Source organism: Chiloscyllium plagiosum, unplaced genomic scaffold (assembly GCF_037043375.1).
Source record: "Chiloscyllium plagiosum isolate Xiang-an unplaced genomic scaffold, Cpla_swu_hap1 HiC_scaffold_20, whole genome shotgun sequence".
Lineage (NCBI taxonomy): Eukaryota > Metazoa > Chordata > Chondrichthyes > Orectolobiformes > Hemiscylliidae > Chiloscyllium > Chiloscyllium plagiosum.
In genome coordinates this window covers 19017966-19030939 of record NW_028270158.1, presented here as the reverse complement: position 1 = coordinate 19030939, position 12974 = coordinate 19017966, and the positions used below count along the sequence as shown (strand labels likewise).

The 12974-nt window shown below is 41.1% G+C and overlaps 1 protein-coding gene across 3 annotated transcripts in view; it reads left to right on the top strand.

Annotated features, from left to right (window-relative positions):
* Nucleotides 1–12974, top strand: part of sdk1a (sidekick cell adhesion molecule 1a) — a 932616-nt gene that overhangs the window by 755545 nt on the left and 164097 nt on the right. For all 3 annotated transcript variants that reach the window (XM_043711904.2, XM_043711902.2, XM_043711903.2), the window contains 2 exons: nucleotides 3530–3767; nucleotides 9132–9247. In XM_043711904.2, coding sequence (XP_043567839.2) covers nucleotides 3530–3767; nucleotides 9132–9247 — 354 coding nt within the window. The remainder of the gene's footprint in view (nucleotides 1–3529; nucleotides 3768–9131; nucleotides 9248–12974) is intronic.

The window sequence follows — 12974 nt, the reverse complement described above, 5'->3', positions numbered from 1 at the left end:
TGAATATATGAGTGAGCACGTACTAACTCAGATTATTTTTATTTGTTCATGGAATGTGGACATTGCTGTGCGAGGCCAGCATTTATTGCCCATCCCTAATTGCCCAGAGGGCTAAGAGTCAATCACATTATTGTGGGTCTGGAGTCACATTTTCCAAACCAAGTAAGGACCATAGCTTCCTTCCCTAAAGGACCTTGGTGAACCAGATGGGTTAGATTCAATTGTAGTATAGATTCTTAATTCCAGAATTTTATTAAATTCAAATTCTTCATCTGCCATGGTAGGATTCAAAACCAGATCTCCAGAATATTTGCTGGGCTTCTGGATTAATAATCCAATGATAATACCACTAGGCCATTGTTTGTTCAACATAACAAGCATATGAGCATACATACAAACATTCAACCAAACATAGGACTACAAAACTGATTCAGCCTTCAGCAAGATCATAGCTGATCTAATTGTGGTCTCAACTCTACTTTTGTGTCTTCCCCTGACCCACCCACCCCTCCACAATCCTTGACTCTTTTGCCTATTTAATATTGATCTAGTATCCTAGGTTCCATTGCTTCCTGGGGAAGAGAATTCCACATACTAATAGAACTTCGAGAGGAAGGATTTCTCCTAATCTCTACTCTAAAAGGAAGCCGTCTTGCTCTTAAACTCTGTCCCTAAATTCTCATCTCTCCCACAAGCAAAAGCAAACTTCCAATACCCACTCTATCAAGTCCTTCCCCAAGCTTATGTGTTTCAATAAGGTCGCCTCTCATTCTTTTCAACCACAACAGTTATAGCCTCCAGTTCAATCTTGCTTCATACACCTATCAGGCCAGAAATGAGATTGAACCTCTTTTAAATTGTTTGTAATTAATTCCAGTACAATTATATCTTTATTCAATTAATGGGACTAAAACACTACACAGTATTCCAGATGTTGTCTCTACAGCTGCATTAAAACATTCTATTCCCCTTGGAATAAACTATGTCCTCTGATGTTTGCACAATGTTCAGTGCCATTCATAACTCCTCAGATACTGAAGCAACCTGTCTGTGTGCAACAATACTTGGACAACATTCTGGTTGGGCTAATAAGTGGCAAGTAATGTTCATGGCACATAAATGAAAGGCAATGACATCTCCAAAAAACATAGAATATATCCATTGTCCTTTGACATTCAATAACAGTAACATAATTGAATCCCTGCCTATCAACATCCTGGAAGCTGAACTGGACCAAACACATAAATCCTATGTTGGCAAGAGTAAGTTGGAGGCTCGGAATTCTGTAGTAGGTAGTTCACCTGTTGTCTCCCCAAAACACATTTATCACATACATGGCATAAGTCAGGAGTGTGATGAAGTACTTTCCTCCTGCCTAGATAGGTGCAGCTCCAACAACACTAAAGAAGCTCTCAACACATCTAGGATAAAGCAGCTTGGTTGTTTGGAACCCCATACACCACCATTATCATTCATTCCATTCTCAACTGATATATAGCATGAGTAGTATGTACTATCTGCAAGATGTTGTGCAGTCACTCACCAGGGTTTCTTTGACAGAATCTTACATTCTCACGACATCTACTATCTAGAAGGACAAGGGTAGCAGATGCATGGGAACATCACCATCTGCAAGTTCCACTCCAAGTCACACACCATCGCGACGTAAAACCATATCTCTGTTCCTTCACTACTGCAGTCTCAAAATTCTAGATCTCCTTTCCTAACAGCACTATAGGTGTACCTAACCCCAAGGACTGATGGGTGATAAATGCTGACTAGTCAGCAATATCCATGTCTCATGAACAATTTTTTTAACTTGCTTTCCTAATCACTTGCAATACCCTGCATAATAACATTTTGTAATTTTTGTACCAAGATACCCAAATCCCTCTGCATCATCAAGTTTTACGGTTTCTCTCCATTTAAATAGTTCACTGCATTGATATTCTTCCTGCCAAAGTGAACAAGTTTACAGATGCACACATTAAACTCCATTTGCCATGTTCTTGCCTCCTAATTTATCTTGCCTATATTCCTTTGTAGACTTTCCTTTTGACAACTGACTCTTCTTTCAACCTTGGTATCATCATCAAATTTACCAATCGTGTATTCAGTTATTTCAGCCAAGTCATTAACATTGTAAATAATTAAAGGCAGAACACCTAAATCTGTGTCAACTATGCATCAGGTTGCCATTATTAATATTCCAAAAATGAAGTTTAACAAGTAATTGTCTTTTTTGCAAATGATAAATGGCAGCTGAGCTTTTTGCTGCGGCTGCAAAAATCATAGGATCCTTTTGTTATATTGGGGCTCTATCTTCAATTTACAGTAAAAGGGAAGAATGAAAGAGGTCCATGTAACCAGTTCTGACAGTAAACACAGATGATTTAATTACTAACGATTAAAGGTGGCAGGTTGTTCCTTTAAGAAGAAGATTGAGTGCAGTTGGGTTTCTAAAGAATAGCAAATTAGCATTCATAATTGAACATAATATCTATGTGATTCATGTTTCCATTGAAATGGGAAAGGGGCATGGAATTAGTTCACAGTTCCACTAATGCTGTCAGGCGCAGCACGCTGTCGATAAGGTGCTCTCCGACATGTACAACAATTTTATGGAAAACTCTTTAAAAATTTAAGACCAGATTGTTCCTCACTTGGTTTTCTAAGCCAAATGGATTGCTGTTTCAAGTCTTAGTGATCAAATTTATAAGTCATTTCCTAAGATTCAATTTGAAAGCATTTGATTGTTTTAATAGATTAATGTATTATGGTCTGCGGGGGAAAAAATAGTTTTGACACTTATAAGGCCATAGCTTGAAAGTAGGAGATTGCAATTGTTTCATCCTGTTATTTATTGACGAGCTAAGAAAAATTGCACAGGGCACTATGTTAGAACTAATTATAAAAGACCCAATTTTTTTTAACAATCTCATCATCTGCAGTTGTTGCCTGGGAATGGCTTCCCCCATAATAGTGGCATTTCAATCAGAGCAACCTTCTCCTGCTCCAAGATATGTAGATCACCTAAACTGAATGTCTACGAGAAAATCAGACAGGCAGAAAATAACATTTGGAAGGGAGCTGCTCAATTTGCTATTGTTTTTCCATAGTTTACTACACCCTTGTGTTATAATTTAAACAGGCATTAAAAGAGGAAAATTTGTCCCAATCTCTTCAGTCTCAAGTTTCATTGTTAATTGTTGTAAAGAGAAAACTCAACAAAATACCTTTTTTTAATGAGACAATTTATGATGTGATTGCAGAAAAATGTTAGGAGAAAGTGAGGACTGCAGATGCTGAATTCAGAGTCGAGAGTATGGTGCTGGAATAGCACATCAGGTCAGCCTGATGAAGGGCTTATGCCCGAAACATCGATTCTCCTGCTCCCCAGATGCTGCCTGACCTGCTGTGCTTTTCTAGCACCACACTGCAGAAAAATGTTGTCAGGTACCATAGCAGAATTGTATGCTAATCAGCGTTTTTTTAATTCTGAATGCATTGAAAACATATTTGTCCACAGCCTATTCCAGAGTCTGAATATAATGGTAACCCTGAATCGGTTGGATATAAAATCAAGTATTGGCGACTGGATGGTCAGGGTATGCCTGTACGTCAGATAATTAATGATCGCTTGGAGCGGGAGATCACAATTGAAAACCTAGAGGAATGGATTGACTACGTAGTCCAGATCCAGGCTTTTAATGCCATTGGTTCAGGACCTTGGAGCATCCAAGTCCGAGGGCGTACAAGAGAATCAGGTACTGAATCAAAAGACAGTTAGGAATTTATAATCGAACAGGCATCTTCAAGCCTATTGATCTTATTCCCTATTTTTTTGAAATATATACTTTGTGGTAAGTTTCAGTATTTATTAAAGGTAGAATGTCAGCACTAGGAAGTAGAATACTTCCTACATTTTTGTGAGTGTCAAGCACTGCCAGGTGAGATATAGCATAGTCAGACACAAGATTAAATTTTTCTCTCTCTGGCCCACAGTGACCTTTAACTACAGCCTCAAGGCAGCACTATCTACTGCACCAGTAAATTTCCGTCACCCATTTCTTACTGCAGCTATCTTTCTGGTCTGTTTGAGTGGTTTTGCTTTTTTTTGCCTTCAGAGCAGTTTTGCACTAAACATCAGTGTAATCTGTTAATTGTAAATTAGTTGTATTTAATTGAATAGAGCTAGAGGGCACTTATTAGCTTTTCCCATGAACACAGTGACACTTACTGAAACTTGGGCTTGTTTAAATTAGGAGTTGTATGTTTTAATGTTTCACTATGTAAGTAAATGTTGGACTGAGTAAGCATTAACATCAGCACTATCCTTCAACAGCTTGATTTCTGGATCATCATAAAATCTGCCCACAGTCTTTTTTTTATTTTGAATTCTTGCAGCTGTGGAGAGTTTTATTTGAAGATAGGACCAGTACTTGAAATAGTTATATGACACTGTGTCCTTTTTCATATGAAAATGTCCTGCAAAAATTCCAGTTCACATTGAATGTATTTTTTTTTTCTAAATGTTGTTTTTGTTACCTTTGTTTAACCCCTAGTGCTCAATTAGCCTAGTTTTGACGAATAATTCAGTTGTCTGACGGTACTGAATTAATTCCAGTGGAGATGGAGTTGTTCAACCTAAAGTATTTCAGATGCTTTGTCATTTCAACGATGTATGCTAATTCAGATTTCTTCTACTGCTGGGCTTAGTGAGCTATGTAACTCTTCCAAGCCAACTCACTCAATCATCACTCAGAGTTTGAACAATTTAAACAAAACATTGGAAATACTCAAGGAATATGAAAGCTTCTTTAAAAATAATCAGTTGTTTATTTTTTTAAAATTTATTGGTGCATTGTCCCTTTTAAAATCTGAAATAGTTGAATAGTCCTTGAATTTCTTATTAACAGGAGAAAGTGAGGACTGCAGATGCTGGAGATCAGAGCTGAAAATGTGTTGCTGGAAAAGCGCAGCAGCAGGTCAGGCAGCATCCAAGGAACAGGAGAATCGACATTTTGGGCATAAGCCCTTCTTCCTGAAGAAGGGCTTATGCCCAAAACATCGATTCTCCTGTTCCTTGGATGCTGCCTGACCTGCTGCGCTTGTCCAGCAACACATTTTCAGCATTTCTTATTAACACCCAGGTATGGCAAGAAATGTCCCATGCAACACAGACTCAGTTACTTATAGTGACTTTATAAGTACATGGTTGTTGAGTATCGTTAATCATTCTAAGCATGTATTTTAATATAAATAAACAAAACAAGACTTGCAATTATGTAGTGTTTTCCATGGCACAGATTTTTCAAAGTACTACACAGCCAATGAAGTACTTTTTTCTTGAAATGTGGTCACTATTCTAATGTGAGAAACTGCAACCAATTTGCAAACTCCCAAAAACACGATAACCAGATGAACATTAGTCTGGACATTAGAGATAAATTGCTGTGCTGTTCTTCAAAATAGTGGCATGTTATCTTTTACACCTATCTGAGAAGGTAGTTTGGGTACTCAGTTTAATCTCATCTAAAAGACAGCAGCTTCAATACTGCAGGACTCCCTCAGTACTGCATTGGAGTGCAGCCTTTTTTGTGTCCTTGCCCTCCTATGGAACTTGCACCATGGCTGACATATAAACATCACAAAGTAAATTCAATTGGCATGTACCTATATGGACTGGATTCAGCCAGCAGACAATCAGAATCATCTGTACAGCAAGTGTACTCGCATGCTTCTTTTGAATGATTCTTCTCACTTTCACATGGCCCAAAATTTGAGGGAGCAGTGCATAACAAAAGTATCCTAAATCCAGGTGAAAATCACAGCTTCCAATGCAAACCCTGAGATAGACTTACTGTTGTGGTTCTGTTCGCCGAGCTGGGAATTTGTGTTGCAGACGTTTCGTCCCCTATCTAGGTGACATCCTCAGTGCTTAGGAGCCTCCTGTGAAGCGCTTCTGTGATGTTTCCTCCAGCATTTGTAGTGGTTTGAATCTGCCGCGTCCGGTTGTCAGTTCCAGCTGTCTGTTGCAGTGGCCGGTATGTTGGGTCCAGGTCGATGTGCTTATTGATTGAATCTGTGGATTCAATCAATAAGCACATCGACCTGGACCCAATATACCGACCACTGCAACGGACAGCTGGAACTGACAACCGGAAGCGGCAGATTCAAACCACTACAAATGCCGGAGGAAAGATCACAGAAGCGCTTCACAGGAGGCTCCTAAGCACTGAGGATGTCACCTAGACAGGGACGAAACGTCTGCAACACAAATTCCCAGCTCGGCGAACAGAACCACAACAACGAGCACCCGAGCTACAAATCTTTTCACAAACTTTGAATAGACTTACTGCTAATCAGTCTTCCTGGTACGTACAGAATGACCTACTCGGTCTATGCTGATTAATTAGAATTAGATTCATTATCACGTACTCAAATACAGAAGTGCACGAGTACAGTGAAAATTGTACAGTGTCACCATTCCTGGTGCCATTTCATATACAAAGTAGAAAAATGAAGAAACAAAGTTTAAAAATTAAACATTACAATCCTTCTTGGTATAACGTAGAAAAATAAAGAAATAAAGTTAAAAGTTATCCAGTACAGTTTTTAAGTGCTGAGCCTTGCTGGGCTCGTACTCCCTACAAGAGCTTGATCTTCTCCATTTTTGCCTGCTCTTCCTGCGCTAGCTCACCACAAATGCCAGGAGAGCTCAGGCTACCAACTATCAACATGCCCGCATTGCTCTTGATGTCACCACTGATGCTGGGGGACCTCTCTCAACTCTGTTTTGGGCTCATTCCTCCCATGTTTGGCTCTATCTCCAACATTCAATGTCCTGAGACAGACCCCCAGCCACTGCTATGCACTGCAACTCTAACTCACCGCCAAATGTCCCAATCCATGCCCCCAGCTGCTACCACACTCTGGACAGCAACAAAGCTGCGATACCAGCACCATCACTGCCTCCACAATTGAGAAGAAAGGTAAGTAAAACACTAAAAAAAAGGAAAAGTAAAGAAAAGTGAATGGAGTAGATGAACTTACTTCACCACCACCGTATTGAATATTTTTAATATATGGGAACATTTAAATGAAGCCACCCTTCTCTTCTGGCTGGCCATTTCGCATCTTTAACTTAAATAACCAATACCATCCCTCTATAAATGTGTCACTGTCGTGAGTTGGAAACAATGTCACAAGAAATTTGTGACGTACTGAGCATGTTTCAGAATTCCTGCTAAAAGATGGCTCAAATTTGCATTAGATGCCATTGACATTAAAGAGCGGAGTATGGTATCAGGGTCCATATAATGTAACTGCTCTTACATATAAGTCATCTTCTATTTGCCAGTAAAGTTGTTGATGTTAAGTGGAGTGTAACGTGAGCAAGGATAAATTTTAATGTCCAAGTTAAGCAGATTTAACTGCACCAGAGTAAATGAAACATTCTGTAATATTGAAAATGCCAAAGCCAAAGTTAAAATGAGATGACTTTAAATTATGCTTACTATTTCCTCAGAGCAAATTTCTTAGGTTACTAAAAATGACCCTGGTGCCCAGGTTCTCATTCTCATCTATGAATGGCCCCTGCAAGGAAGTTCTTGGCCATCCACTACACCTCCAATTTTGGTGTCATCTGCAAACTTACGAACCGTACCTCCTGTATTCACATCCGAATCATTTATTTAAATGTCAAAAAGCAGTGGACCCAGCATCAATCCTTGTGCCACAGCCCTACGGTCCGAAAAGAATTGGAATTAGAATCCCTACAGTGTGGAAACAGGCCCTTCAGCCCAACAGGTCCATACCACCCGTCCGAAGAGTATCCCACCCAGACCCATTGCCCCACATCTCCCCCGAGTAATGAACCTAACCTATACATCCCCGAACACTGTGGCCAATTTAAGCATGGTCAATTCACCTCGCCTGCACTGTTTGTGACTCTGGGAGGAAACCGGAGCACCCGGAGGAAGCCCACACAGACACAGGGAGAACGTGCAAACTCCACATAGACAGTTGCCCAAGGCTGGAATCAAACTTGGGTCCCTGGCGATGTGAGACAGCAGGGCTAACCACAGAGCCACCGTGTTGCCCTTAAACCACCCACCATTCTCTTTTTTCAACCTTCAAGCCAATTTTGTATCCAAATGGTTAGTTCTCCCTGTATTCCATATAATCTAACCTCACTAACCAGTTTATGATGCGTAACCTTGCCTTACTGAAGTCCATATCGACGTCTACTGCTCTGCCTTCTTCAATTTTCTATGTCACTTCTTCAAAAAACTCAAGTTAGTGAGATATGATTTCCAATGCATAAAGCCATGTTGACTATCCCTAACCAGCCCTTGCCTTTCCAAATACATGTACATCCTGTCCCTCAGGATCCCTTCCTACAACTTGCCCATCTCTGACATCAGGCTCGCTGGTTTATAGTTCTCTGACGTTTCCTTACCACCTTTCTTAAAAATGACATCACGTTAGCCAACCTCCAGTCTTCCATCACTTCACCTGTGGCTATCAGTGATACAAATATCTCAGCAAGGGGTCCAGCAATCATTTCCAAAACTCCCCACAAAGTTCTAGGGTGCACCTGATCAGATCCCAGGGATTAATGCATTTTAAGAAGTCCAGCACCTCCTCTGTAATATGGACACTTTTCATTATGTATTTCCTCAAGTTCTCTAACTTCCATTCTTCTCCACAGTAAAAGACTGATGCAAAACACTTCAGTAAAGTTAGACCATTCAATATGTAGTGTATCTCTTGAGTGACTACCCAACACATCCTATTCATATCTCTCTCACCCGCTGACTCCAGACCGTGACCTGACACTATCCCCTTCCGCTGACTCACTGGAGACCCATTCCATCACTCTGTCTCAGCCCTTTTATCGCCCAAGCACCCCGATTCCTCACTGGACCAGATCAGATCCCCACTTCTCAACAGACCCGACCTCCTGACCCTTGCTGGACTGGCCCTAGTTTCTCACCCACCTGCTGCTGGCTTCAACCTATTTTTGATGTGGCCATTCATTTTATCCAGTTATGACAATGCACCCTATAGTTTGGGATGTTCTTATAGTTTTAACTGTCGCAATGATATTATTTTTTAACTTTCAGTTCCATCAGCTGCACCGGGAAATATTACAACAGAGGCTGTGAGCTCCACACAGATACTGGTCATGTGGGGACCAGTCCCAGATTCTGAGCAAAATGGACTGATCCTGGGATACAAGGTATGGGTACTTTTACCTTAAAAATATAGATGACATTTAAAAAAACTAGCTGATCTATCACTCTCCTATTCACCAATGTTACAATTAGGAAACGTTGCTGCTAGTGTTACTGTCCAGCCACTTAACTAATCAGTTTAGGGGAAAGGAAAACCTCGAAGGCAATATTCTATTGACTGTAAAAGGACCTACAGTATCCTGATAGTGTAAAATCAGGAAGCTTAGTTTACAATTTTACACTTATGCCCAACATTGTCAGATAAACAGCATTAAATATGGTTAGATTGCAACTTCTGATTCAATATTTTCTAAATTATAGATGCTGTGCCAACACAAAATCCCAAGTTCAATTTTATTTTGTTAGGTAAGGGTGAAGGGATATTCATCAATGGCAGATAAATGCGATATAGGTACAGATAGCACAGAGTGGCACAGTGATTAGCACTGATATCTCAGAGAGCCAGAGACCCAAGTTCAAATCAAACCTTGGGTGACTGTGTGGAGTTTGCACGTTCTCTCCATGTCTGTGGGTTTCCACCAGGTATTCCTGTTTCTTACCACAGTCCAAAGATGTGCAGGTTAGGTAGATTGGCCACGCTAAACTGCCCCAAAATGGCCAGGGATGTGTAGACTCGGTTGATTAGCTAAGGTATTACAGGCATAGGCGGGGTGGTGGGTATGGATGGGATGCTCTTGGAGGGTCGATGCAGACATTCTGCCTTGTAGGGACTTTTATGTTCTATTCCATGTGACCAACTAGGATCTAACAAAAGTGCTGAGTAGGTAAATGGAGCTGAAATATCTGTTTCTGTGTTCTTAAAATACCAGTGCAGTAGGGTGAAGATTGTGGATTTAGAGAGCATTTAATACGATATTCTTATGTTGCTGTTCAAGCTGCACATCTACAAATTCAGCTCATCACATTTTAATTCTGCTGTCCTGTAAATGTAGTCCATCCAATAAGGTATAGAATTATTAGTGTGCAAGTTATGAATTCAACACACTTTTCTACTAGATCTTCTTTGGCCATCTATCTAAGATTCAGGTCAATCTTAAAAGCTCCCAAATGCTCCATTGTTGAACTCCGATTACCTAGTTCACTGTCAATGCAGATTTGGATGAGATGGTTTTTGTCCACTGACTCCTGAACTATATAAAATCATCACGTCAGGCAGCATCTGTGGAGACAGAAACAGAATCATATTGAACTCAAAACATTAACTGTTTCACTATGCATAGATGCTGGCAGACCCATGCGTTTCTCCAGTATTTTCTATGTTTGTTTCAGATTTCCAGCATTGATGGTATTTTTCTTTTATTGGGAAAAATCATTTAATTCATAAACAGATGTGCTTTGTGGCTAAGTAAATACAGCTGGATATATATAGAATTCAATAAGATCATATTAGTCAACTCACTAATGTGTATTACTTTACAAGCTAGTCAGGCTTTCTTGAGAAGAGACATTGGTAATATTCTCTTTTGTTGAAGAGCCTTCAGAATTTTCTTAACTCTGTCCCTCAACTTAATGCCCAGTCTTTGAGGAGGCTCAAGGGCGGAGGAGCGGGAAGTGGATCAAGGGCGGAGGACCCCGCCCCTCCAACCGCCACCAGGACAGAACCCCACTGGTCATCACCTACCACCCCACCAATCTCCATGTACAACGTATCATCCGCCGTCATTTCCGCCACCTCCAAACGGACCCCACCACCAGTGATATGTTTCCCTCCCCTCCCCTATCAGCGTTCCGAAAAGACCACTCCCTCCGTGACTCCCTCGTCAGGTCCACACCCCCCACCAACCCAACCTCCACTCCGGCATCTTCCCCTGCAACCGCAAGAAATGCAAAACTTGCGCCCACACCTCCCCCCTTACTTCCCTCCAAGGTCCCAAGGGACACTTCCATATCCGCCACAAATTCACCTGCACCTCCACACACATCATCTATTGCATCCGCTGCACCCGATGTGGCCTCCTCTATATTGGGGAGACAGGCCACCTACTTGCGGAACGTTTCAGAGAACACCTCTGGGACACCCGGTCCAACCAACCCAACCACCCCATAGCCCAACACTTTAACTCCCCTCCCACTCCACCAATGACATGCAGGTCCTTGGACGCCTCCATCGCCAGACCATGGCAACACGACGGTTGGAGGAAGAGTGCCTCATCTTCTGCCTGGGAACCCTCCAACCACAAGAGATGAACTCAGATTTCTCCAGTTTCCTCATTTCCCCTCCCCCCACCTTGTCTCAGTCAAATCCCTCAAACTCAGCACCGCCTTCCTAACCTGCAATCATCTTCCTGACCTCTCCGCCCCCACCCCACTCCGGCCTATCACCCTCACCTTGACCTCCCTCCACCTATCACATTTCCAAAGCCCTTCCCCCAAGTCCCTCCTCCCTACCTTTTATCTTAGCCTGCTGGACGCACTTTCCTCATTCCTGAAGAAGGGCTTATGCCCAAAACGTCGATTCTCCTGTTCCTTGGATGCTGCCTGACCTGCTGCACTTTTCCAGCAACACATTTTCAGCTCTGATCTCCAGCATCTGTGGCCCTCACTTTCTCTAAATAGAGGAGATCCTGTGAAGGGTGATAAAATTATCTACAACTGAAATATGGGCTGAGTCATGAATGGGAATTAAAATGATTTTTCAGTGCATTTCATAGCTTATTCTATTTATAATTGTCATGTGTGTTTTATATACACATCATAATAGTGGGTGTTTAATTTAATTAATGTATTTAATTTCATTTGTTCTCAAATTGTGGATGATAATTCCAAGGCAACATTTATTACTCATCCTTGTCTAGCCTTGAGAAGGTGCTGGTGATTGACCTACTGATGTATGTCCAAGGTTATGGTGCGATTTAGAAAGGAAATTGAGGGTGGTGACATGTTATTACTACTATTATCTTTAATAATGGCAATGGATCATGAAGGGTGGGGCTGTCAAAATAAAGGTGAGTTTCAGCGTTGCAATCTGCAGATTTTGTGTACTGCAGCTATAGCATGGCAATGATGAAATGAGTGTCAAATGACAGGAGCATCAAGTGAGCTACTCTCTCCTGGATATTGTATGGATATTCCTGGATATATATAGATTCTAGAGTGGTGTTGCAGCTACCTTTGTCAAATTAAGTGGTTGATGTTGCATCACCTGCTGACATGAAATTTGTAAAACATCAAAGGAATTTTCAGTCACAGCATGAGCTACTCATCAGAGTTCCCAAATGCTGCTTCCTCATGTACCCACTGCACTAACATGGATATCAGGTTAAATCTTGTGTCTGTGATTGCCCACCAGTGTTTGATGATGGGGTCTCAGGGATGTTGGTGACTGCAGGGCAAAATTCTTATTATTTGAATGATCAGAAAAGTTCTCTGTTAATCCAAAGGGATCCACTAACTCATTGAGGAGAAACAGTAGCTTTTTGGGAATATCACTGGATCATAATCCATCCAGAATGCCAAGTCAGTATTCTGGGGACATTTGTTCAAATCTGCCTACAGCACATGGACTGCAGCAATTCAAAAAAGCAATCTACCACCACCTTCTAAAGGGTAACTAGGGCCAGGCAATAAGTGGTGGTCATCCAGTGAAACCCACTAAGCCTGCACCATGACAAATGGAGAAATTTGAATTTAATAAAATTTGGAACTAAAAACTAGCTTAATTGTGACCATTTAATTGCAGTTCATTGTCCGAAAAAAATCTGGTTCACTAAT